Source organism: Porites lutea, chromosome 8 (genome assembly GCF_958299795.1).
Source record: "Porites lutea chromosome 8, jaPorLute2.1, whole genome shotgun sequence".
Classification (NCBI taxonomy): domain Eukaryota; kingdom Metazoa; phylum Cnidaria; class Anthozoa; order Scleractinia; family Poritidae; genus Porites; species Porites lutea.
In genome coordinates, this window is record NC_133208.1 from 31,315,804 (window position 1) to 31,341,533 (window position 25,730).

At 38.4% G+C, this 25,730-nt stretch overlaps 1 protein-coding gene across 1 annotated transcript; it reads left to right on the forward strand.

Moving 5' to 3' along the window:
- Positions 1-5,488: 5,488 nt before the first annotated feature.
- LOC140945773 (rho GTPase-activating protein 18-like) lies at positions 5,489-25,543 on the forward strand. Its single transcript, XM_073394817.1, has 18 exons — positions 5,489-5,664; positions 8,098-8,270; positions 11,463-11,528; positions 12,392-12,868; positions 13,579-13,826; positions 14,116-14,175; positions 14,418-14,583; positions 15,279-15,370; positions 16,064-16,088; positions 16,516-16,568; positions 17,208-17,308; positions 18,043-18,101; positions 18,524-18,606; positions 19,349-19,549; positions 20,131-20,208; positions 21,277-21,375; positions 22,125-22,389; positions 23,340-25,543. Exons 2-18 carry the CDS (start codon positions 8,141-8,143, stop codon positions 23,441-23,443), a joined length of 2,307 nt encoding a protein of 768 aa, XP_073250918.1. The 5' UTR covers positions 5,489-5,664; positions 8,098-8,140; the 3' UTR covers positions 23,444-25,543.
- The last annotated feature ends 187 nt before the right edge of the window (positions 25,544-25,730 follow it).

Consider the following 25,730-nt stretch of genomic DNA (forward strand, 5'->3'; position numbering starts at 1 on the left):
GGAGAAAGGAATTAGAAAATGCCTGACTTTAGAAATATGTCAAATTTCATCTAAACTTAGTTCGGGAAAATAATACTCAGGTCCTTGTAATTTCGAAAAGACTCAAGCGGTTCCCCTAGGATGAAGGCAAATGCCCCTTCCTCCGTCAACACTGCAATATTTTTCATTGATCGCACAGTCGAATAGTGCCATCCTAATGTGCGAATTTTTGTTTCAACAAGAACGCGCTTACAGCGGCACCAGGTCTCGCCTGCTTGGAGATTAGATCGAGAAATGAGGAGGCGATTAATAGAATATTAATGTTCTTGTAGAATAGGCCATTTGCACGATGGCGTCATTTACTACTTCGACCAGAATACTTTTCGCTTTTTCTTTCATATTTAAATTTGGAAATCCCAGTGAAGATTAAGTAACAAAAGCACTGATTTGCACAAGAAAGCAAAACTCTGAAGGATTCTGGTCGTAGTAGTAAAATGACGTCATCGTGCGAATGGCCTATTCTACAAGAAACATGATTTACTCGCTAAAGGTTTTTTGCTTATTTGTCTCTGAATTGATTTAGTACGCGTGTTAGCGACGACCAAAAATACCTCTGCGATAGCAGGCTATACGCGTGTATAAATACACGGAAATTCAAGGGCCTCGATTCCAGCGAAATTACATCATTGCCAGATATCGAAAAAGTGATTTACATGGCGCGTCATTTCAATCATCGCCGAAAATAAATCGCATGCTCATCACAAGACTCATTTGCGTACAGTGAAAGTTTACAACGACCGGCCATCGCAATTTTGCTAATTAAGATTCTTATTTTTTTCCGACCACTCAGTAGTGTTCACTTGCTCCAAAGTAATCAACACTTTCAAGCGCTAGAATTCGTGGGCCGACACGTTTCGGAAAAGCTCTAAATTTAATCTTTCCTTAAAGCTTTCTTCGCAAAACATGCGTGGCTTCAATCACGCAACGATTCTTACTCCTAGTTTCCCACTTTCCACAGTCTGGGCAAGGAACGCCTGGCACAATGACCTGCCTTTTGTGTCCTAATTTACGACCAAAAATTCGGGGAGTTCTTCCCGAAAAATTGGGAGGGGTGTGCGGCACGCTTCCTGAAACCCTTACCCTATTTCAGACCAAAATCTGTGATGTTCCCTCCTCTATTTCAGACCTGAAGCCCTGGAGCCTGGCGCGTGACCGGAGCGCGTGACAAGCTGTTACCGCACGAACACGGTAGTTGGCGTAAACATTAAAAGGGAAATGGTCTTACCGCCAAATGATGAAGAAGTAGCTAATTCTTCTAAAAAACATACCCAATTCAAGACTAGAGTGCACAAACCATACCCCATTTCAATCCAAAACCGCTAAAAAAACATACCCTTTGGCGCGGCACGTAGCTATATAGTCTACCCCTCCCCCCCCCCTCCCCACGGCGCGAAAAACGCTTCGTGTCCTTTGTTTTTAGCGCTAGGATTCTAACGATTCTAACGACGACATGCACCAGTTTATGGCTTTAGTATTGATACGAAATTATTGACATTAAATTAATAGAGCGCTGTAAAGTTATACGTTATGAATAGTTTTATAAATATGAAAGGATATACAGAAATTTGATTTAATTAATAACCAAAAAACGTTGATACACATCGATAGCTCCAATTTGGCTATGTAATTTTGGCTTGATAAGCAATGATGAAATTAATGCATAAAATCGAGAACATACCTTTACAACCCTCTTCAATCTATTCTTGTCCTTGACAGATGAGCCAATCTGCTTTTTTTTCAGTAAAACCCTCTGTATAGTAATACTCTGATAGGAAACCGCGTGCGTGTCAAAAGCTCGGGAATGGCCCCAGGGTTGGCAAACGCCCGGCCCCAGGGCAGTGCAAAATTTGCAAATGCCCCACTTTAATAACAACAGAAATTTAAATGTAGAATAAGTAACTAATTGAATAAACAAAAGATTAGACTACGAGTAGTCCCCATTTTTCCTCAGGGATAGGAGAGCGAGCGAAACGCGAGCGCGCGTAAAAAACTAATCTCTCCTTGCCGCGTGTCACCTTTTCTCGCGTGGGGTGATTTTCACGGGCGCTTGCGTTTCGCTTGCTCTACTATCCCTGAGGAAAAATGGGGACTACTCGTAATCTAACAAAAGATGACATATGGTAGAATTATTTACACACAAAAAAGGGTGCAAACTAAAGATAAAGTTTTTCACTGCTGGCATTTTCATTTAGGGAAGGTTCTAAATCCTGATCAGGAGAGTCTACTTTACCTTGCAATGGGTGTGCCACCGTCCTCTTGTTTATAACCGCAGTTTGCTTTTTGGTCAGTGAATATAGGTATACGTATTGACTGAGAAGTGAACTGGAGCAGATATGCGGCCCGCAATCTACCGTACCTAAAAGGATGGCGACTGGTACATTTACCCACAGTTCTTAGCGCATGGAAATCATAAGATTGCTTATAAAAACGCACAGAAAGGTTTTATAAACTTCAAACCTAGGATAGGCAATGTTGCTATTACAGGGACGAATTTCGCCCCCCTGCCCCCTCCCCCGCCCCTAAAAAAAATATGACTTGGTGTGTAATTGGCCGTGTTAGGTTCGAAAGTCATTGTGGTAAAGTGTACAGCCGCCATCTTTTTCTGTACGGCGGACTGTGATCGTTACTGGGGACGCACTGTTTAACATAAACTTAAAACAGTAAACTGTTCCTTCCTTACGGCAGGAAGAGTAATAGAAAAAATAAACAAAGAGAACAAAAATAAAGTGGTGAATTATATTTGCCCGATATTTGGAGTTGCGACACAAACCTTCAACGGGGGCTGTGAAAGAAAAATGAATACAGATAAAAGATGAACGTTACATATGCGAGATTTGAATACACAGCAAACAGAAAATGATAGGCTACTAAAAAGATTAATGTCACTAACTGAGTTCATCACGTCTATTTATACCACGAGGTTCAGTCAAAGTCATAGCTTTGTCAATGAGCACAGGAAAAAATAACGGATTCCCATTTTTGGATATTTTAGGGTATTTAAAGAATACCCATAAAAATCCCAAATTTGGAAGAGTGAGACAAGTCCCAACCAGGGAATTCCCAACCAAGTTCCCTGATTGGGCCTTGTCTCACTCTTCCAATTAAATTTGGGACTTTTGTAGGTATTCTTAAAATACCCTAAAATATCCAAAAATGGGAATCTGTTATTTTTTCCCGTGGAGGTGAGCGTCGCGTGCCTTTCTGACAGAGTCACGAATGCTACGGGATTAGTTCTAAGGGAATAAGAAGGACGTCGTTGATAGAGTGATCGGCTTGATTAAAATGTTCGGAGACAGGAGTAGGATTAGGAAAGTAGCGATAGTTGAGAATGGAGCGGCGATGCTCCCCAAAGCATCAGTGGTGGAGATGGCGCTTGGTCTCTCCAATGTACTGTTTGCCGCATTTTTTGCATTAATTCAATGAGATAGATAAGGTCTTTGGATTTACAGTTTAAGGGGTCGTGTATATGTCGTTTCTCTTTCTGGAGGAGGTGAAGGTGTAGTTGGCTTGGCCTTGTTTTAAAAATGGACACACCGTAATTTTTAGGGAGTTATTATAACTCCAAAAATGGAGTAAACATTTTAGGTACAGGATAACCCCTTTTTTGGGGTTATTTTAACTCCTAATTTAACTCCGAATTTGGGGTCATTTTTACTCCTGAAAAAGAGTTCTTTTTACTCCCAGTCTGGAGTTAAAATTACTCCGAAATGGGGTTACTTGTACTCCTTACATGGGTTGTTTTTACTCTTTTTGGAGTTAATTTAACTCTGAAAGTGGAGTAAAAATTTTGGGTACAGGATAACTCCTTTTTTGGGGTTATTTTAACTCCTCAATATCTGGGGTCACTTTTACTCCTGAAAAAGAGTTCTTTAAACTCCTTTTTGGAGTTAAAGTAACTCCACGAAAAATAACTCCACTGTAAGGAGTTAAATTAGCCCCACTAGGGGAGTTATTATAACTCCCTGAAAATTACAGTGCAGGTAAGACAGCTTGGATAATTGCATTTCGAAACGCCGGGAGGTGATTTTTCTTGTTGTATGCTACAATCACGTGAAGTGCTTCTAACAAGTAGGTCACGAAGGCTGGTTGGGACTCCTTTTATAAGCAACGATAAGTGGAGACGGAGATACCGTAAATCCCGAAAATAAGCTCCTCCATGTATAAGCCCCTCCAAATATGAGCCCCCCAAAATCGTAATGCAAAAAACCCTCCGTTAAATCGCCTCTCCGAATATAAGGCCCCCCGGGGGGCTTGTACTTGGAATTTGCCCTCGAATACAAAGTAAAACAAAGCAAAAATGGTAAATTTCCTTCCCACTACAAGCTAGTCCAATTGGTTTTGAAACGCAAATTTCCCTCAGTACATAAGCCCCTCCAAAAATAGTCCCCTCAAAAAGGGCCTTTGAAAAATATAAGCCCCGGGGTTTATTTTCGGAATTTTACGGTATTTGTTTGCAGCGATTGGATGATTGAAGAATGCATCTTTATATTTTTCTGGAAAGTGGTGGAAACGTTAGGAAAACTGGATTATATGTGTTCAGCTATTGGCCAATTTTTTCCCCCTGTTAGTCCCAGAAGTCCTGTTGAGGAAAATGAAATGGCAAGCGTTCGAAAGGGAAGCGAAAGGGGATTTTGGGCTTGAGCCGGAAGTGCGAGGGGTTCGCCGTGCGGTCTCGCGCCCAAATTCTCTTCCCTTTCCGCTAATTCCCTTTCCGGAAGGCCCGGGTCCCTTTCGAACCTACATCAGGCCAGAGTCGACACTTGGCTGCAGGGCAGGTTGAAAAATAGCTGAAAATATGTTGGGAACTAAACTGAAAAGTCTACGCATTAAAAACTTCCTGTTTTCATTTTCGCCAGAAAATGTTTTTTTTTTTTTATCATTCTCTGATCTCCACATATCCGCCGTACAGGCATCAGACAGTAACCAGTTCCGTTAACGTCGCGAGCAGTTATGCCCACTTTCGGTTTTATCAAATTTTGACCATCTTTGGATCTCTGATCTGACTATCTTCTTTACAACAGAGGACCTTTTCGCATGGGAAGAAAAAAAGATAGAAACTGTCTTGGACCCGTAACGTATACTTTGAGGTAAGACCTGTTTTAAAAACACTCGTGACGTAAAAACATTGCTTAACACAATAAAATCTCTAAAATGTTTAAGAAGGTGAACTTCAAAGCAAGCCATTGAAAGCTATATTGACATGAGGCGCAATATTGTCAAAAGATTACTCCTCCTTGAAAAACTGACGTAAGCTCAAAATACTTAGTCAGGTTTAGAAAAACTTTCTTATTCTCAGTAATGTTGAGCTTCATAAAACTAGATTTCATCGTTATATATTCTATTTTCTTTGAAAACGACCAATAGTGATCAAAGCGCATGAATACTGCTGTCAAACCAGCGGACTCCCCACGGTAACGTTTTTCGACAGTCACGTGACTTGGAAGCCATATTGGTTGATGTGCATGTATCATTTCCCTTAGCGATTTGTAAGCGTATTATAATACGTGGATTTTATCGGATTTGACCCAATATTCCCAGCATAGTTTGGACTTATAATGCACTTTAAGCTGTTTTCCGCGAGGGGAGGTTGAACTGTAATTTGCTTTTAAAAGGAAGACCGTCTAGGTAAGTCTCTGAAGTCAATTGCGAAATTTATGTCAACAAGACAATGTTCGAACTAGTGTTTCTATTGTTTTAAGCTTGCTTATTTCATCCCATAGGCTTCTTTTTGCCGTTACCTACTTTCTCACTTTCCGTATTTTTGTCTGAAGTAGTAGTTTTTAATTATGTTTCCTCTTAATGATAAAATAATTACTGTACCTTGAAGTTCTTTCATCCCGTCCAGAAAAATCTGGCGCGAATCAGAAAATTAAACTTTCGCACAATTTTGTAAAATTCTTTTGGATTTCATTTGCTCTATATTAAGCTTATTCGGTTGTTTATTTCTCAAAACTCACTGATATAGCTCCAGTCGTTGGTGTGCTGTTCAATCAGCTGTGTGTGCGTGTCTTGAAAAACCGGGCTTTTTGGTGTTTCACATGCTCAAGGTGTGAAATGTTTTGGTTCCTACCGCTAGTTGTCGAGGTAAAATTTGCGGCCAAATACAATTTTCTTATTCTATCCACGTTAGCATAAATGCTTCCACTTATTTGGACGCAACTTCATTCGTATATTTTTTTCACAACAGTATTTTACGTGGCCTTCAAGTACAATTTATATCGAGTTTCGCCATCGACAATCGTATGTATACGGAACTAAAGTACCAAGCATGTCAAATTTTTTTTCTTGTCACTCTATTGAATCTCTGCGGGATTCGAATTAATTTTTTTTCGATCTTTCTTTTTTGTAGAAAAGCTGCTCCCTTAAACTTTCAAGACCAAAACTACGATTAAATTTGCGAAAGCCCTTCAAAAGAAAGATTTCAGCAAGGCCTTTTTCTTAGGCCGCAACGCGTTGCAAAATGTAGGAGCATGCACACCTCTGCGGATTGTGCGTTTTTTTTTTACGCTGGATATAGAGCGAATTCTTTTCGGTTTCACACTGTTGTTAAGAGTTGTCACGCGTGTTCTTCCCCAATATAATATATTATTCTTGCGTAAATTTCGGTTCTCTAGGATATTTACCATGTTTCAAAAATATTTTTAAAACCCCCAATGTCGATTGAACTGTTAGGAGAGTACTGTATACGTGAGCTGCTGTTAAGTTTATTGCAATGTCTCTGAAATTAAACTTTAAAGCACAGCACACGAATTTTATCACTTCATAAAGCCCAAGTCCATTTAGCACTGAATACACATCCATAAATGAAATCCTTAGTTAATAATAGATCTTGAATCAGTGTTAAGTAAATTCATCTTTATAAGGGCATTGTTTTTGGCTTATTCGGGAATATTAAATGTGATTAAGCCAATCACTGTTGAGAATGCAAATAGTGAGGTGAAAAAATGACAGGGCACATTTGTGTTATATAAAGGTTTTAAAATTGGCTGCATTTGTTTGCTGTGAAGTCCCCTGTGTGTTTTGAGTAAGAACCTCTTGAATATTTTCACTGTAAACAGGATGTTGGTTTTAGTACACTCAAGAGTCTTTAAGAATGCTAAGAAGTGCAGGCAGGAGCAAATAGTTTCCCAACTGAATGTCTTTTGTCGCAAATAAAGTTCACTTTTGAAAAGTATAGTTTGATTGGTGCTATGGAAGATCAAACTTGAGCATTTCATAGAATCTTAAAAGATACAACAGTGCTGTTCTTCACAGCATAATGTGCAAATTGTGGTACTTGATCTAAATTGCTGAAATGTTATCACCTTCATTTGAATAACCACATGTTTATTCTGCAGATTAAACTTTAAAAACCACTGGAATACATGTCATGATTTTTTGATAGGCTGAAATTAGGTGGTTAGATTCTGGTATTTTAGGATTCCTCTTCAGTTTGTTTGGTAAATAAATATATTTAAAAGGGTTGAGTGTATCCTATTGTTTAAGTATTTTTGTATAAATACAATTGAGTCCCCATTTTTTCTAATCTCCCAGAGAAAAGGGAGATGGTCTGCCTTAGCTTCTGCTCCAACGAGCAAATGGAATGAAACAAGTTTGGGCTTGTTGGACAATTATTTCATACAATTTACAGTGTTTTGCTACCTCAAGCCTCATCTCGTACCTTAGTTTATGAACAAACCATTGGTTCAAATTACTGGCAAGTGGAGGTTTGAGAAGCTGTGAATTGAATTTGAGGAGCTGTGAATTGGATATGACTGAAGTCAGGAGTCTACAATAATGATCAGGACTGTGCCGGCTGCATGGGGACTGGTAATTTCCCTTGGCTTCTATAAGCATGTCAACCCAGGCTACCTCCTCATGCATATATAAGGAATTACTTTTCCTAGCTGTTCGATTCCCCACCTACTAATAATTGCATACACTTGGGAACTTGAAATCTTAGCTACATCCCTGAGTAATAGTAGACTCCTGATACCCTTTAACCCTGCTCACAGGGTAGTTTGAAGTACTTGCAAACATTTGCTGAAACCTTTTGTATTTATTTCTCACTTTTTATAGCATTGTATTTGACTGAAATGACTGCTGCTGAATTAAGAGGCTAATGGCATTGCGTGTGAAAGGACGAGTGCTGGACCAGCTAGAATATGACATATTTTGGACGGAATACAGAGCAATTGAGGAGAGTAGACTCCCTGTGCCAGATGAGGATAATGAGGACGAGTCCACAGGAGGTACGGTGTTATAAATTAGATTTTCCTTTCTGAAAGTGATGCAATCCTTCAGGCTTTGCTGTAGGAGGTCAAAGGGTACAGTGGCTATCACATAACAAACCACAGAATCAGGGGGTGGTTTTCCTGTGGCCTAGCTGTTTTCTCTCAAATGCATAGTCATGTTGGCTGTAGGCCACCCAAGGCCACCCTCTTGTATGTATCATGTGAAGAAAAACTAGAAAAAAGAAAGAAAAAAATGGAAAAAAGAAAGAGGAAATGCCCTAATAGGAAGTATGACACTCTGTGAGTTTGTTTGTTTACTTTGAGTGATGCTTTTCAAATTTATTGTTTTTAGATATTTCACTGCTTTACATGTGTATTTAAAATTGTATTTTAAAGAATGTCCCTGAAAAGCTTTTGTCTCAATCTGAGGGCTAACTCTTGCAGTTCCTGGTATTTGTTATGCCACATTTTTCCTAGCCTGTCAAAGTTGTTTACTGTGAAGAAGTATGTTCCCATATTTTACATTTTCTCCAACCATTATAAGGGTAAAATGACATCATAGTCATCGTAATAACCATGTCTGTGGTTTTTAAGGTCACAGTTCATGCACAGGCAGCTCTATAAATTTAACAAGCAAATCTAAGGGCTTTTTGTATGTTACTTGAAAGTTTTTGTTTTGTGTGAATTCAGGTTTTAAAATGTACAATGTAGTTCATCCTTAATAACAATGTTGTTTGATTTGAGTCTACATTGTGACACTTTCTGTCAGTAATTTTACTAGTTATGGGGGGGGGGACTCCTGGGAATTCTTGGTGGGGGTGTGCTGCCCGGTTCTCCAAATCCTGACCATATTTCAGACCGAAAAATGTCTTTTTCTGCACCCATTTTCAGACCAGACTTCTAAAATCCATACCTGTTTTCAGACCTGGCCTTTGGGCTGAAATTATGTCATCATTACTTAGATTAGACTGCAAACAAAAAAAATTTTCTAATGTAATTCAAATTCACATATTTCTGTTTCTTTTTATTGATTTGGAATTGAAGCGATAAGTTATACGTTCATACACTGTACACTCCTTTGTTCCCTTGAAAACCATACCTGATTCCAGACCAAAAAATTAATGGGCAAAGTCTATACCCGTTTTTAGACCAAAAAGTCCCAAAAACCATACCCTTTGGGGCAGCACATACCTCCATGGCCTATATAAGGAAGTCCCCCCTGGTTATTACCCAACTGCATCTAATGAGTTAATCCTAAATAGCTCTCAAGACTGTAGTGCAGGTTATCAAACATATTATCATTAAGCAAAACAACTTTATTGCGAAACAAACCCAACAGTGTGTGGCTGAATCTCACCTGTACAGAAAGTAAACATTGTTTGCAATTTTCTGTCGTGGTTTTTCACATTCCTTCACTCCCTATCTTGGCTAAGTGTTGTGTGTTTGTAATGTAATACTTAGCAGAGGGTGTTTTAACCTTTCACCCTTCAGTCAATGGTGAAAGCACGTGATGGTCAGTTCAAACTTGCTTGTTTATCAGAGAAATCCTTTGATTTAACTGTTGATTAACACCTCCTCAACCTACATATTCTTTCACATTCAGTATTCCTCAAAACAAAATTTGAAAATTTTGTTTCTTTGCTGCTTGTCAATGTTCAAATTTAGTGAATTATTGGTACCAGTACTGGCAGGTTTACAAATACAACCTCTCCTCTCATATGTAAACATGTTACATCATCAAATATGTTAAGGGAATGTTTTTATCTTAGAGATCAATAAAATGACCTCATAATTTGACATTTGACTCTTTAAATACATAAACATTGGTAAATTAGAGTATTAGGTTTCATTTATCAAAATTAATACAGGAGCTTTCACTTAAATTGCATCAAAACTGAAATTTACAATATGTGGAGACATTTTTGTAATGTGACAGTACAACAAGCCATCCCTGCATAGATCTGAGCAGTTTATCAGGCCACCAAGACTGTTTTATTCAGTTTTACAGTGGCAAATTGATTCAGAACAGCTTCCTTCCGTTCGGTTTTAGATAACTAAATGATAAGCCCATACAGAAGCTTTGTTTCAGCTCATGCATTTTTCCGCTTTTAAAGAAGATCACAGTGTAGTGTGAGGTGAAACTTTTATTTAGAGGATTGTAGACTTAAATAGAATCAGAATGTGTGATCAAGAAATGGATTTGTTCGGTTGAGGATACAGGGATGATCAGTTATCTCCAAGAACCTTTGGAAAGACTCACCAGGTTCATACACCGACGAGGATGTTATGATTTGCACAGAGCTGGTTTGTACATATACATTGGTCCTGTTTACTTTCGTTATGTCATTAGCAGTAGAAAGAAGCCCTTTCTTTAGTAGCTGTAATTGAAAGTTGGATATTGACATGATTCTTTGGTTTTGTAAATAGTTGTTTGATGCAAATATTGTTATTACCAGATAATTTAGTTAGTGCGACTTTTGGATTGAGTTTCTTTAACACAGATTTGATGTTCAGTTTTGTTTCCTTTGTGCAAGCAGCAATAGAACAGAGCTGAGAGTTAAGGAACGAAATAAAAACAAATCCATAACAATCTGAAGTCTCAAATATCAGAGCTTTAATATTTACTCGCGCTGACATATATTATAGATACATATATGCAGTGTACGTGTATGATGTGGTCATGCCGTGTGAAGCCCTGTGATGAGGAAATATTTTTGAATGTTTTTTCCTTCATTTAAAGCATAATTTTTATTTCTTGATTTAACACTGTCGAAATTTAAATGCATGGAAATTGTTATTGAATTTGACTTACAGCAAGCCTTAGAACAAATTTAAAATGAGTTAAAATCTAGCTTTGATTTGAGGCCAGCATTTACAGTAGCATAAACACAGCAGCACAGTAAACTATGCTGTACCATGTTTCCTTGTCTGTTATTAACATTTTACTTTCTGTCATTGCAAATTCTTAATTACATACAATATTGTACAAAAAATAAATAATTGTTGGTAAAAATAGATAAATAGTGAAAAGGTCACAAAGGAAGTGATGATACACAAACATGTATTTGCGTGAATTTTTCTGGACTTCCTCCACTACACCTTCCTGTCTGATGTTAGTCCCACAAGCGGCAAAATGCTTAAACTTGATTTTGTGTCAGAAATTATACAACATTAATTATTATATTAAACAGTTTATTTTTTTTCCTACAGAATGTGAGCAGGAACTTGAGTGGCTCAAGGAAGCTGGATTTGATACCATTGTAAAGAAGTATAAAGGTAAGAATTTAATCATCTGCACATGTAGACTACAACATTTTGGTGTTGTGCACAGCTATATTTTATGGTTTGTCATTAAACCGCCTACAGTCAACTACCTCTCGGCAATAGTTACCCTAGCAGATACATCCTCTCTTGTTTTAATTTCTTACGACAGCCTTCTTCCTACTGTAAAGTGGTACAGTCACATACATGTACCTCTTTCCCCTAGATGGTCATCTGATTGTGGTGAGGTTCAATGGTAATATCATTAATGAACAGTCTAAAGGGACAGAGCCAATAATTATGTTGTATGCTATAAATTCTACTGTGTAGACATAAGGGGTTAAAAAATCTATTTATCTTTGGGAACTGCCTGCGAAAGGAAGGTGTCTCTACATGTAGAATGGAGCTATCCATGAGACAGGATTGTAAAAATGTTGATCTCTTTATTTCATTGTCAAGTGAAAGTGTGTGGGCCAGGCTGTATGTTAGAGGTGGGTAAATAACCAGGTGGGAGTGAGAAATATTAAACAGAGGGAACACATTCAATAAAATGTCTGTGATAACTCTTTTAGCTGTAGGTTCACATAAATCATGTGCGCAAGTCATTCATGTGCATAAACTAACGGGAAGTAGGAAGATGTACAGACTGAGCAAGCTTTTACCCTCGGACAGTGTTTACATGTAGCTTTAAAAGGTCATGAGCAGACGATCACCTAAAAAGACATCTTGATTATAGTTTAACAATACTGTACTTCTTCATTTTGAAGAAGAGTTCTTCCACAAGAAAGGAGGGTTACTAATACTACACTGTACCCAATATAAAATCTTTATTATTATTTTTTTGTGATTGAATAAAATAATATTTTCCACTCTTTTAGATAGCAAAGAAATTGACCATAATGATGTGGACTTTGAGAAGATCACAGGATCCCTCACGAAGAAACAAGCAGAGGCTGTCAGGAAAAGAATTGACACTTTGAATCAAAGCACGAAGAAAAAACTTGGCTTGCATGTACAAATAGCACCATCAAAGCAAAGTGCATACCCTGCTGATGTGAGGACAATTTTTCCAACAAAAACAAATGGACAGCCTAGCAATGCAGAACAGGCTCACACAACAAGGCCAATGCTACTGCGAAAATCGTACAGTGAAGGAGTTCATGTCAATAAACTGTCTTCGTGTGACAATGGTGAAGTGGATAAAGAGTTAGGACACTCTGAGAAAAGACATTCGAAGTCAGATTACATGCTTTCAAAGATGAATCAAGATAGAGATTTTTCAGGGGCGTACCTACGTCCTGAAAATGCTGCATGTCCAGAAAGAAGATCAAGTGATGAAATGAGACCAAGGAGAGGTAAAGATCCTTTGGTTTCTAATTTTAAGGGCTACCAGATTGGGGGCGATACAGTAAGTTATAGTGGGGCCCCCCTAAGTCAAGACCTTTAGACATATTTGTTTGTGGGATGCATGGATCATATTATCTGTTTTTCAAGCTGATCTGACAAAAATTAATTTTATTAGTATGTGTAATTAAGAATTAATTATACATGTAAGAATTTGGACAAAACGCATGTTAAATTATTCCCTAATTTCACGAGTTTACCATAAATTTTGATGACCTATTTATCTAATGGGTGCCAAATTAAGCTCAAAATCATGGGTTTTTGACATGTTTATTGTATGGATCCAGAAATTCACATACTGAAAAGTTTAGATCTTAAATTTAGGCTTAAGTTCCGAATTTTCAGATTTTTTTGACAAAATACCTGCTTGTCATTGCAGTGTTGTCAAAAGTAGCCGGCTGCCGGCGAAAATCGCTGCCTACATGGTTATTATAGGCCGGCCACTCAGCTTGGCATTTCTTTATGGATCGCGTTTTTTAAATAAAATATCCCCGGACTGGCCGCTTACTTTGACAACTTAGCCGTCTACTTCAAAACTTTCTGACAACCCTAGTTAAAATGACTCTAGGCCTGATATATGCTAGAGCTCTACAGTTTATGCCCTTTGGAAAAGCTTTGCACCCTGTAGGCACATTAAAATATTTTTATATTCTAAACACAGAGATCCAGCAAGCACGACACTTACATGGGGGATCACTGTTTTACGTGACAGGAACGACAAAACAAGAACTATTCAATACGGCAGAAAAAATGAAAGAATCCAGTGTTGATGACCTAAGCAACTGTGATTTGAAAACACTGAGTATATCGCCTCCTGACACCAGTCCTGACTCATTTCATGAAGTTCCTGTTGATTGCCCTGAAGAAGTTCCTGTTGATGTACCCGAAGGCAAGAATCTATGCAAGCCAGTGGAGGTAGCTACACTTTCAAATTCTCCCTACTACTTCTATTGAAAAAGTATAGATAGTAAATGAGAATCTCAGTTTTGATATTAGGGTTTAACAGGTTAAAACTAGTTTGATTTAAAATTCATTTAAATTTCCTAGCCCTAATAATTTTTCATAGAAGACAAAAGAAATTTTTGTTTACCTTAGAGTCTGCATTTTTACCCACAACTTACATGTTTACAGTGTAACTCCACTGGATTAATGTTACAAACAGGGTCACAAAATGATTGTTTCTTTTGATTTGCTGTAGAATGGTAAAGTCCCTACCGACAGAAAGCCTTTTAGGGAACCTCAATTTCCAAGACTTCCTGTGAGTATTTGCCTTTAATTATTAATTTAACAATAATCATCACTTTATAGACATTCCCTGTTGGCAACTTCAATATGAATCTAAGTGAATGCGCTATTTATGCTCACATTATTATCCCTGTCATGCACATGTAAAATTTTTCACATTTCATCAAGGTGTTGGGCTGTGTTCTCTTAACATTTCAAAATATATGTAAAAGTCGTTTTGCGTTATTTTTCTTTACATTTACCTCTCTTGAACAGAATTTTACACTTACAAAAGATGAATTAGGTGTGACAGGAGTTCATGATTTATCTCCGCAAGACATGGAGAAGGTGCGTTCTTTGTCCCTTATAGAACTCACAGCACTATTCGACTCTCATGGACTGGCACTGCACAGAAGAAAACCTGTCAGAAGAAGAGTTCGAGGTCAGTAGAGAGTGGTTTAAAATGGAAATGATCAGCTTGCTTGCATGTCTGCTGTTCGTTGTTTTGTGGGGGTGGGGGATGGGGAAAGGAGGGGGATAGGGACTGGAATAGTGGTGATAAGGACTGGAATAGCGGTGACCTACAGTCACTAAAAAGTCATGTCTGATAGCTTGGGGCTAGTAAATTGTGCTATCGGGCTAGTGAATTGTGTTCTTAAGTTGCCCGATGGGCAAGTGAAGTATTTTGGGGGAATTCAAATTCCAACTGATAAAAGATTTTTTCAGCTTTGGGCTAGTACATGCTAGTTACAGCTTGCTGGAAGGAAAAGCTGTAAAACTGATTTTGCATCGCGAGGGATTGTCCAGGTCTTGGAAATCCTGGAAAGGATTATTCTTGCATTTTCAATTTCTGGGAAATGATTGCCCATCCTGAAAATGGGTAAATTTATGTGAGTGTCAAGTAATAAAGATTTGGATGGGAAAAATAAAACCAGCAGCTCCAGAATAGTGGGGAAAGTATGATTTTGAGCCCTTAAACTGAGTCCTGGAACTTCTTGGGAAATAGTTTTTTACAAAAGGCACAAAGTCTGTTAAATTGTATGCTGATACTAAATTTGAGGATACCTCACTGTCTCGCTTTTTCTTACCCCTGAGATCCTAAGTTTAACACTCCATTCTGTAATTATTTTGTGTCAGAATCTGGTATATTTGGAGTGCCTCTTCAAAATCAACTGCAAGATGACAAAGTGAGGAATGAAAAAGCATCAATACCACCTTTTTATACTGAGGTAAGAACCACAATGTGAGCCGAGGCTTAAAGTTCAGGGTTAGAGCTACCAAAATAGCATTAAGCAAAATGCAAGTCCTGATACAGTCGACTCTCTCTTGACGGACACCTCTATAAGATGGTCACCTCTGTAAAACGGACACCTAGAGTTGGTCCCTGCCTTTCTTTCCTCCCTTTATTTGACTCTCTATAAGACGGACATCTCTCTAAGACGGACAGCCAGTGCCGGTCCCAAAGGTGTCCGTCTTAGAGAGAGTTGACTGTAATCCTCGTTTGCAGGGCTAGAAATTGATAGATTGTAGAAAGTTAAGGTGGTCTGTCATTATCATTCATCCTGCCTTTGCTTTCACTTATATTAGATCGATGGTAACTTTTAAGCCGAAGTCATACAGAAACCTACACACTTATCTTGCCCCTGGTTTCTGGTACTGTTTTAATCTGGCAGGAAACACCAGTTTCAAAAAATATGCTGTTCGTGTTGTCGGGGCCTAAGAATTTGCTGCATTCTGCAATACACAGGAAATGTCGTAAGATTTCAAAGGGAAATAAGACTATACTATATTGTTAGTGATTATCAAATTTGTTCCCGACCCATCCTTTAAGTGACCCTCTTTGTCGGTTCGTGTATCGCCAGTTTGCGGTTATGCAGTAATATGACATTACGTAGTTAACGTAGTTTTATATTTTATTTCAGCTTATCATGTATTTGACAGAGAAAGGTATGTTAATGAGACAAAGTTAAGCAAATTTCATGAAAATTTCTACCGAATTACATGATACGCTTTAAAGAAGACACTTTCTTGTAAAGTATGAAATTTATTGCAAAATAAACGTAGCCGATTTTTTTAAAACCAACCTAACGACATTTGCAGTCTTTGAGTGAAAAGGCGTCAAAAGGCAGGTTTCTTGAGCCCGAGGAGCTCCAAAATCATAGTCACGAAGGAAAAGGAAAGGAGAAAAAGAAAGAGCGAGATGACGGAAAGGAGGAGAAGAAAAAAAAGCAATGGTTGCACTCTTAGTTTTTATAATAAAACTGAACAAAAAAACTGTTGGCGATAACGTTATCAAAAATCCGGCTAGAAATTGAATATTAAGGTAGTCAAATCACGTCCTTATAAATATCTCATTTCAATTTTACGTCATCAGGATTGAAGGAAGAAGGGATCTTGAGAGTTCCAGGAAACGCAGGAAGAATCAAGGTATAACACCCATCTTTGTTTTTTTTGATTTGAAGGTTGAAATCACGTACGATTAAAGAATGATACATAGTCAAACCACGACGCCTTGCAAACTGTTATAAAGTACAGCTTTATTCGTTTCTATGGACCAAAATAGCCCAAGGTTCAGTCCCGCGCTTAATACTTGATCAAAATGTTAAAAATTTAGGGGTCAATTTAATAAAACTTTTGCAAGTGTAAGTTACAAGTGTAGCCATTGTTGTAGGAGTCTGAATACACTAGCTACACTTGTAAATTACAATTGTAAAAGCTTTATGAAATTGACCCCACAGTTGCTTATACACCAAGCATTATACTATGCGGAAAACGTTAAAATTTGATTATCGGAAGTAATTGATCACACAAAATCCACAAGTATTAGCGATGCCATGGCATAATTTGTAGTATTGAAAAATCTCGGGCGACTCAAGAGTAAAGTTTATTACAGACCTTTCTCATAGGTGCCGAACCTTTTGCAAGATATTTCCTTCCTCCATGTAATACAGACCGCTTTGAAAAGCGGGTACTTGACTCTACCCTGTTGCTGCCCGTACGTGTTTAAGGAGATTCGTTTTCTTTTTTTTTTTTGGAAGTAACAGCTTATAATAAAACATTTTTCAGCTCATGAGAGAAGAAGTGGAAGAAAAGTTTAATGATGGATTGTTCATTTGGGAAGACAGAAGGCCGCATGATTGTGCAGCTTTACTGAAACAATTTCTAAGGTAACACAGACTGGCCAATACTATTTTTAGTGTATTATTTTTGCCTAGGGTATCTTTGGCTTCTGCCCAAGAGGTATTTATTGTATTTAAGATACACACTGAAGATACTTGGATCAATCAAGGCACCCAGCGACTGGTTTCTGTTAATGTCTGTAAAGAAAACAATGCCTAGGAATTTATAAACCTCTAAGCCATGAAAGCTGAAAATTTCTAAATAACTGTTCCATTCACGGGAGAACTTCGGCGTATTTCAGCTAACTTTCCCACGATGTCTTTTCATTTCACCCCTTTTAGCATATTATATTTCGTAAGAAAAGGTTCCAAAAATTTTCAGTCACGTAAATAGTGCTGGAAAAGGGTATAAGAAAATCTCACGTTTTCGTACGTCTTAGATTTCCGGGAAGGATCGACTGAGAGGCCGACTGATAAAACTCTAAAGGCTCAATTTGCCCAAAGATGACCGGAAGAAAACAAATCTTTAATGCCGTCTGTAATGCATTGAAGAGTTTTAAAATCACTCTAGGTAGCCTTAAACAGCTTTTTGAAATGTGCTTTTGGTGAAATTAGTTGTTGGGTGTCCCTAATTAATGCCAGACATTAAGATTTTATAGCCGTTTTGTTCGGTAAGATTTAAGATAATTAGAATGCGAAGGTGATTTAAAAGGCCATTTAAGTCGTTGTTGTATTCAAAAGTAATTGTGTTCGTGTATTTATAGTTTTTTGTTTTTCTATAGGGAACTTCCTTTTCCTCTGTTAACGCATGAATACCAACCAACGTTCGCGTCTGTCGAAAGTGAGTACGTTGTTACTGATTGAAATGCGAATATAAAACCATGATACATTACATGACAACCTGAGCTTAAAAACGCAGTAGCTTGGGTTTAACATGAGTTTGTAGGAGTCTGTCTATCTCATGATCTCGCCAGTTATCAAAATGTCTTCCTTACAAGTGGCGGTACTACTGGCAGCTTTTAAATCATTTAGACCTGATTCTTTAACACTTCTTGCTCCATTCAATAACTTACTTGTCTAGAAAAACGTTGCAAATGAGTGGGAGACAACAATCAATTTCAAACTGATTGTTTGCTCTTTTACATTGTGAGTAGTCGAAAAATAAGCCTTCCTCCCCAACCAAAGAAATTTTAAGTCTTTTTCTTACCTGATGAGCGGTCGAGTTCTAGTTTATTGTTTTAATTCTTGTTTCTCTTGATCAAGGTATCCCCGACAGGAAACAGCAGCTTCAGGCTTTAAATCTTTTAATTCTGTTGTTGCCCCCAATTCATAGAGACTGCTTGAAGGTAACTAAAGATGATCACTTATAAAACACCCAGTAATATGCACGGAGTTACTCTGTTTTAATTTGTTGTTTTATAAAATGTTTGCTAAATTTGGATCTATGACCATAATTTTCGTGAAAAAAAGGTATAGTGTAATTTATATTTAAAAAAAAACCGCAGTTGTCTGTGCAGAAGAGGAGAGGACGTATTATGTAACCCGTTTGCTTTCGTGTACTGCTCAGTAGCTAGCTGGGGCTGTACACGCATGCATCTCTTACTGATGAATCCTAAACCGGCTGAGACATCTATTCATGATTGTCACTGCCGGGCTGATGTGGCTCTGTGCAGGCAAAAAATAAATAATGACCATACCTCGGAATGCCTCGGTAATGGCGTATTAATTTTTGTGGTTTCTTATCATTTTTAGTCCCATAATGAATGGTGGAGTGTTGTAAGGTCATCCTAAGTTTTGATTTAGTGGACAAAATCCCATGGTGTGACCATTTAAGTGAACGGTCTTTGGTGGTACTTCCATATTAGGGCCATTCATACGCGGAAAAATAAGACGCGTCTTTCATTAGACGCGTCCTGAATAAGACGCAAACTATCCCATATAAGTGGCACATTGTACTTTTCGTTTTCGAGCATTTTGCCAAAAAAAAATCTAAAAAATGAAATTGTATTGGGAGAGAAAAGGTTAACTATACAAACTTTAGTGAAATCTTTGGAGCTCTTTACACATTCGACCATTGTTTTTTCATAGATTCTTGTTCACTTCTTGAGTCGAGTGGTCGCTCATGAAAAACACAACAAGATGGGACTTAACAGCGTGGCTATGATCATGGCACCTAATATGTTCTTGTGCACCAACAAATCACAGCCGACATTACAAGAAATTAAACATGCGCAGGGCACTGTGAACATTGTAAGAATGTTAATCAAGTATCAAGCTATTCTGTGGACGGTGAGTAAAGTTACGGTAAAACGAGCAACAAAAACGTGCAGCTTGTTTTGTAGCCTCAATAAAAAAGAGTTGAAAAAGCAATGTTGCACATTTTACCAACAAACCAGGTTGTTGTAAGTTGCGTTGTATACTGACTTCTGATTGGATAAAATTACGCGGGAGTCACGCCTAATACGGAATTTACGTCACTTATTGCAAAATAAGTTTGGCTTTGCCGGTAAACGCGCAACATGAACAGATTTTCTGATCAGAAACTCACGAGTTTCTGTTATCATTTAACGAGTGTTATTTGAGTGTGAGACAGGTTTTTAAGGCAAGACATATTTTACTAAGGACAGCCTTAAATGTCTGGCTAAAAGAATTACCTAACGGGAAAAGAGTTCTTCCGCACTGAGCGTGTAGTGTGTGGCAGGTTGCGAAAAGTTGTTGCAGAAAGTGAAGAATAGTTGAGCTACTCTTTCTAGAGATTTTGTACCACGTGAATGACGGCTTGCAGCAAAGGGCCCGTAGGCATAGATTGAAGATTTGATATTCTACCTAGCGTCATAGATTGTTATTTTTATGTTGTTTGTTTTGCACAGATTCCTGGATTTATGGTGATGCAGGTTCGTTATTTATATGAAGCAGAGGGAAACAAGAAAGCTAAAGATGCTAAAGCCGTAAGTTTTTATACTTTCAAGGCGTAAATTTACTGGCAGTGTTAGTGCAACATTGCAGAAAAGCTTGCATAGTTCGGTTGTAAATCAACCTTTAGAAACATTTTCCTTAGTAGAGTGTTTTAGACTTGTCTGATCTGCATAAAACTGAAATCCGGGATCAAGCTTTGAAAAAACAGTGACTAAAAGGAGCTTTGTCACGAAATTTAGTAGTAATTTAGTAGTCATAAAAATAGCGGCTCAAAACATAAAAAAGGTAGAAACAAAAGAAGGCAAGGATGGCCCCCGGAGTGGGGGGGGGGGGGGGGGGGTACTGCCATATATGGGCTATATAGGTATGTGCCGCTGTGAAGGGTATGGTTTTCAAGCAGTTTACTCTAGGATAGGGTATATAAATCAGAGTGTTTGGGTCTAGAATAGGGTATCATTTTTCAGGAAACTGATCAGTTGGTTGAAGATTTTATCTAGACTAGGGATTGTGGTATTAGGTTTTGTTTTGGCTAGACTACTGTGCTAGTGACCTCAGTAGTTTCTAGAAAACAGCTACTCTAGGATAGGGGGGATTTGGGGAGTTTACTCTAGTATAGGGTAGCAAAATTCAGCTGAACTAGCTCTGGTATAGGTTAAGGGTTCCAAGGACCCAGCGGCACATCCCCACCCAGAAATTCCTAAAGTACCCCCCGGGGATGAACAAACTTGAAGAAGATTAAAACGGATTGCAATTGCCGTTTTTAAAAACTTGTTAGCTTAACAGTTTTTCAAATTTCATACTTGTTTGTGACATTTGATATAATGCTCTGGGAGAGATAATCGTTTGATACGAAGTTGTGATTGTCTTGTACAAGTAAATGTTTCGCATATTTTAAGTTCCTTAGCAAATAAAGACGCGTTATCGGCATTATTAACCCAATGAACTGGACAGTCGTTGCCAGCCCCTTTAAAAGACCATAAAACTCTTATGCTATAACTCTTCTTGCGTGTTTCTCCCTCTAAAAAGTTGTGTTTGCACGTAATTTGTTCAAGGTGGAACGAAATTATTTCAATCGTGATCTCCCGGCTGTTTTACTGTAGGTGAGGAAGTTGCTTGCAAAACGTGCTCGAGGTGATGGACCTGGAAGCTCTCCACAGAAGAAAAATTCTACAGGGGAAGGCTCCATGACTATGATTGATGTAAGTTATTTTCAGTGAAAGCATTTTAAGTGTTTCCACTGTTTCTGTACGCAGAGGGTATTCATCATATGATGATAACCCCTCCGTTCTACCGCGACTTCCGGGAGCATTATGCTTCATCGCACACGTCTGGAAAAAAAGTCTTCGTGAGACTTTGTGTCAAGAAAGGAATTCGTTACAGCTGGCATGCTGAACATTTGACGCAAGATTTAACATTTCACTCGCAAGAAGGATCGCGTGTGGTGGAACCTCTTAACTGATGTCAACGTGCCCCGTGATACAACACCTCCCAACGCCTTATCGTTTGGGCGACTTGCGCATGGTTGCTAAACACCGAGCAAAGACGCAACTAGATATAAATAATAAAAGACGATTTCAATGCAGTCTCACCCATGCGCACCTATGTAGGATTCTGGTCGTAGTAGTAAAATGGCGTTATCATTCAAATGGCCTATTGATACTTAAAAATTGTGTTTTTTAAAAGGCACAACGGCGCAAATCCAGTGTTAATTTAAGATTCCAAATGCTGCTGTTAGGAGTTGACATGGAGCCAATTTAATAAAACGTTTACGAGTCTTATTTACAAGTGTAGCTATTGTTTTCAGATCCTAAAGCAATGGCTACACTTGCAAATTACACTTGTAAAAGCTTTATTAAATTTAAACTAGTCGGCCTTGAAGGATTTCTTCCAAAGCTTGATTGGTATTAGTGAAGTAATGTTGAATTGACAAATTTCGTTTCCATTTTAGGCTGATTATGAAAACAACATCATACGGGTGAAAGCACCAATGCTGAACAAGATATTGATGGCAATTCAGCTCACCGAGAGTATGCGCGCTGGGGACATTGTCTCCAAGTTTCGAAGACGCCCGTCTCCTTCCGAAGGCCCAAGCAACAATGGGAATCTTTCCAAATCTCAAACGAGTGACTCTTACAAGAACTGCCTCAACCCTCACAATAACAACAAGTTCGCTTCAGACAATTACTATCTCTATGAAGTCGGGGGTAACATAGGTGAGAACATATAAAAATTTTCTGTTAAGTTGGGGAAAAGGGAAAAAATGCAGTGTTACCAAGATTTAGTACCAGTTGATTGTCCAACAGAGAAGCATTTGTGTCAAAGGAATGGATTACAATCTTCCTAGAGAATAGCTTGAATTTCAGCCGTTTCGTTTTTTTCCGTTTCTTGTGCGACTCGAGGTGACAGCTGAAATTCATGCTACTTTGTGACTGAATTGATCGCTTTCCTTTTGTTCCGGGGTCGTTCCAGTGTACTTTACTCAAAAGACCCGCGGAAAATTCTCATGATACCTGCTTTCGATAGAGCGAGCCAACCAGCAGTCATTGGTTCGCAGGATTAGCGCGGTTTTCTTTTGATTTGTTTCCCTGGCAAATCACGTTAGAGTGGTTTTCGTTTGAGTGTCGTAAAACCAAAACCAAAGTAATTACTCTGGCCAATCACATAGGACACAGACAATACATTGAACCAATCAAAACTCGAAGTAATTACATGTGGCTGACGCAAAGCGCGGGAAAATGCATGCGAGCGCGTCACAATTGGCTTTGGTTTTACTTCTGATTGGATGAAAAGGTGGCGCGAATCTTTTAAGCCAATCGCATCGTGTAGAAAGTGCAAAACCAATACTTTTCGACACTCAAATGAAAACCGCTCTAAACGCAGAGTATTCACATAAACCAATCAGGTGTCGGTGCAAATACATGCAGCTCCAAGCGCGGGAAAACGCGCGCCTGCAAGCGATAATTGATTAAGAAAGGGGCGCAAATTTTTCCCGCCAATCGCAAAAGCAGGGCAATGGCGGTATTTAATACTTCTAACACCAATAAATACTTCTCATTCTTTTGAGATTTAACCAGTCCCGCTCACTGTAGATAATGAAAGGTTCGGAAGAAAGGATCTAAGGAATAATATGACGATTTTATTTTATTCACTTTGTTCTACCCAGGTGAACGATGTCTTGATCATGACACAAACATGATGGCTTTGTACAAAGTCAACCCACATGCTGAGTGGATAGTCCAGCCACGTGGTCACTTACACCACTTCTAAAACAGGCGGGAAAGCAAGAACGTGACTGCTTCATGTCGCCTGTGTATTATAAAGTGGACAGGTTATTGGTAGTATTTTTGCCAGAGGCGATGTAACGAGGTTACCTAGTTTACATTAAACGTGATTGTAAGTCAAATACTCTCGACATCGATGAATTTTAGTTCTAGAACTCACAATTTCAAACTTTTTTTGTATAAGAAAGATACACTCTTGTTGGAAAACGAAAATTTTTCTGTAACTGAAACATCTTTTTTACTCGCTAAACTTGTTTTTCACAGTTTATGCAGAGCTCTACTATCAGATCACTCTGATTCAGAGGTCATGCTCTCACAATTTTGAACTGTTTAAAATTTATTAACTATTTTAAATTTATTAACGTTATCTTAGGGTTGTTTTGAGGACGTCACGCAATCTATCGATACTACGTTACATGGAGTGGGTGACAGATTTCCTTGAAGCCCAAGATCCCCACAGATCCTTTTGTCTTAGGGGAACTGATATTTACACATCCTAAGTCACGTCAAAAAAATACTTAACCCAAAAAACGTGAAACAAAGGCTTAACGGGGAAAAGAAATATAATTCAAAGAATGTACCCGCCTTTTAATGGAAAGGGTTTATAGGTATGTTAAACACTAGTCTGACATGTCAGCCATCTCTCCGCGCCACTTCCCAACGGGCGGCCAGACGAGAGAACACACGATAGGTCGGTCTTTTTTTGGCTCGTTTTGTTTATGGATGATTGTACTGTGCAATCACACTGACAGTGGAGCCTCAAAGCTTTTAGAAACCTCCCTATTTTCATAGGCCTTTGAAAACACATCTGCTAGTGACATTGTTCGGGTCATTCATTCATTCATTCTAATCACAAGTTTAATAATTTATTACAAAGTCAAGAGGTCAGTTCTAATAATTTATGTCCAAATGAAACAAGGTATTGTTTTGGTTATCCAGTCTGTAATTTAATACAAAGTAGGTTGAATTATTTAAACAATATGGATTGAACTGAACCCAATGAAAAGTTTAATAGATGTAATATATAAAGAAAACTTTACACTTTCTGTTCAGGTGAAACTCATTTTTCCCTCGTGTGAACATTCGAGCTTTCACCTCAGGAGAGAACAGAAAAATGTCATGGAAACGGTCACACTAGGTTTCACTTACACAGTACATTGTACCTGAAACCAACTCGTACAGCTTAAACATGGCGACATCATGAAAAGTATGGCTCAGTAGCTTTCACTCGATTGGTTATAGTTTTATTACACAAACTCCGTTTGAAATATATGAGAAAACACCACTTTATATTACACCCACTGTTTAACGCTCTACAAGAAAAGAATATACCCCCAGGGGGAAGAAAGACACCACATGTGACCTAATTCCACAACTCTCTGCGGCCTTATATCATGCTGTTGTCATGTGATAGCTTTCACTCGATTGGCTATAATTTTATACCGTAAACTGCCGTTTTGAAGCCCAACCCCTTTGCCCCACAAACTCCTAACCCCCCCCCCCCCCCCCCCACCCCAGTTATACCCTCGGAGATAAGTTCCCCTCTAAATGTATTGAAGAGAATTCGATTACGACGTTTTGTCCCTTAATTAAAAACCAGAAAATGCAAACCCCACTATGATCAACACCGCTCTAGGTTGTTTCGAAGCGCTAGTATTCTATTCCGGCAGAAACTCATGAGCGCCCTCTGACATAAGCTAAGCCACTCCTTTTATAAGCCCACTTAAAACGCCTTACCAAGATGTACATGCCCATGGCTTAGAAGTAGTAGTTTACGGTAACAATTTCTTAGATCATTCAAGAGGTAGTCTAGTGGTTGCAGAGCGAAAGGAGGCTGTTCCTGCTGATGACAGACTCCTTTTTTGTACTTTCTAGTCTGAACAAGATTTCTAATTATTTCAACCACATTGTAAAACTCTTTTGTCTTTAGAACATGAACATTTAATGCATACGTATTGCTATCATTGTTACTGTACATGTGTAAAAAGTATTTCAACGTTCTGAAAATAGGTTGTACGATTTAGTAGTTACCAAGAAAAGAACACAATAAAAACTAAAAAGGGACGTTTCTGTCGTCCAAATTATCTGTCTTGATTCTTCATTACAATGTTTCCTGAGGAAAAAAGCTCTTTCTAATCGACTAAATTGGCCTTTTTCAAGAACACCATATGATATGCGAAATTTTGAAACACGCCTTATCCTCTCTTCTCCACCTCTGAGGAAATAGCGCGTTTAGTTCCTCGCACGGATTCATCTTTTAAGTTCCGGCCTGG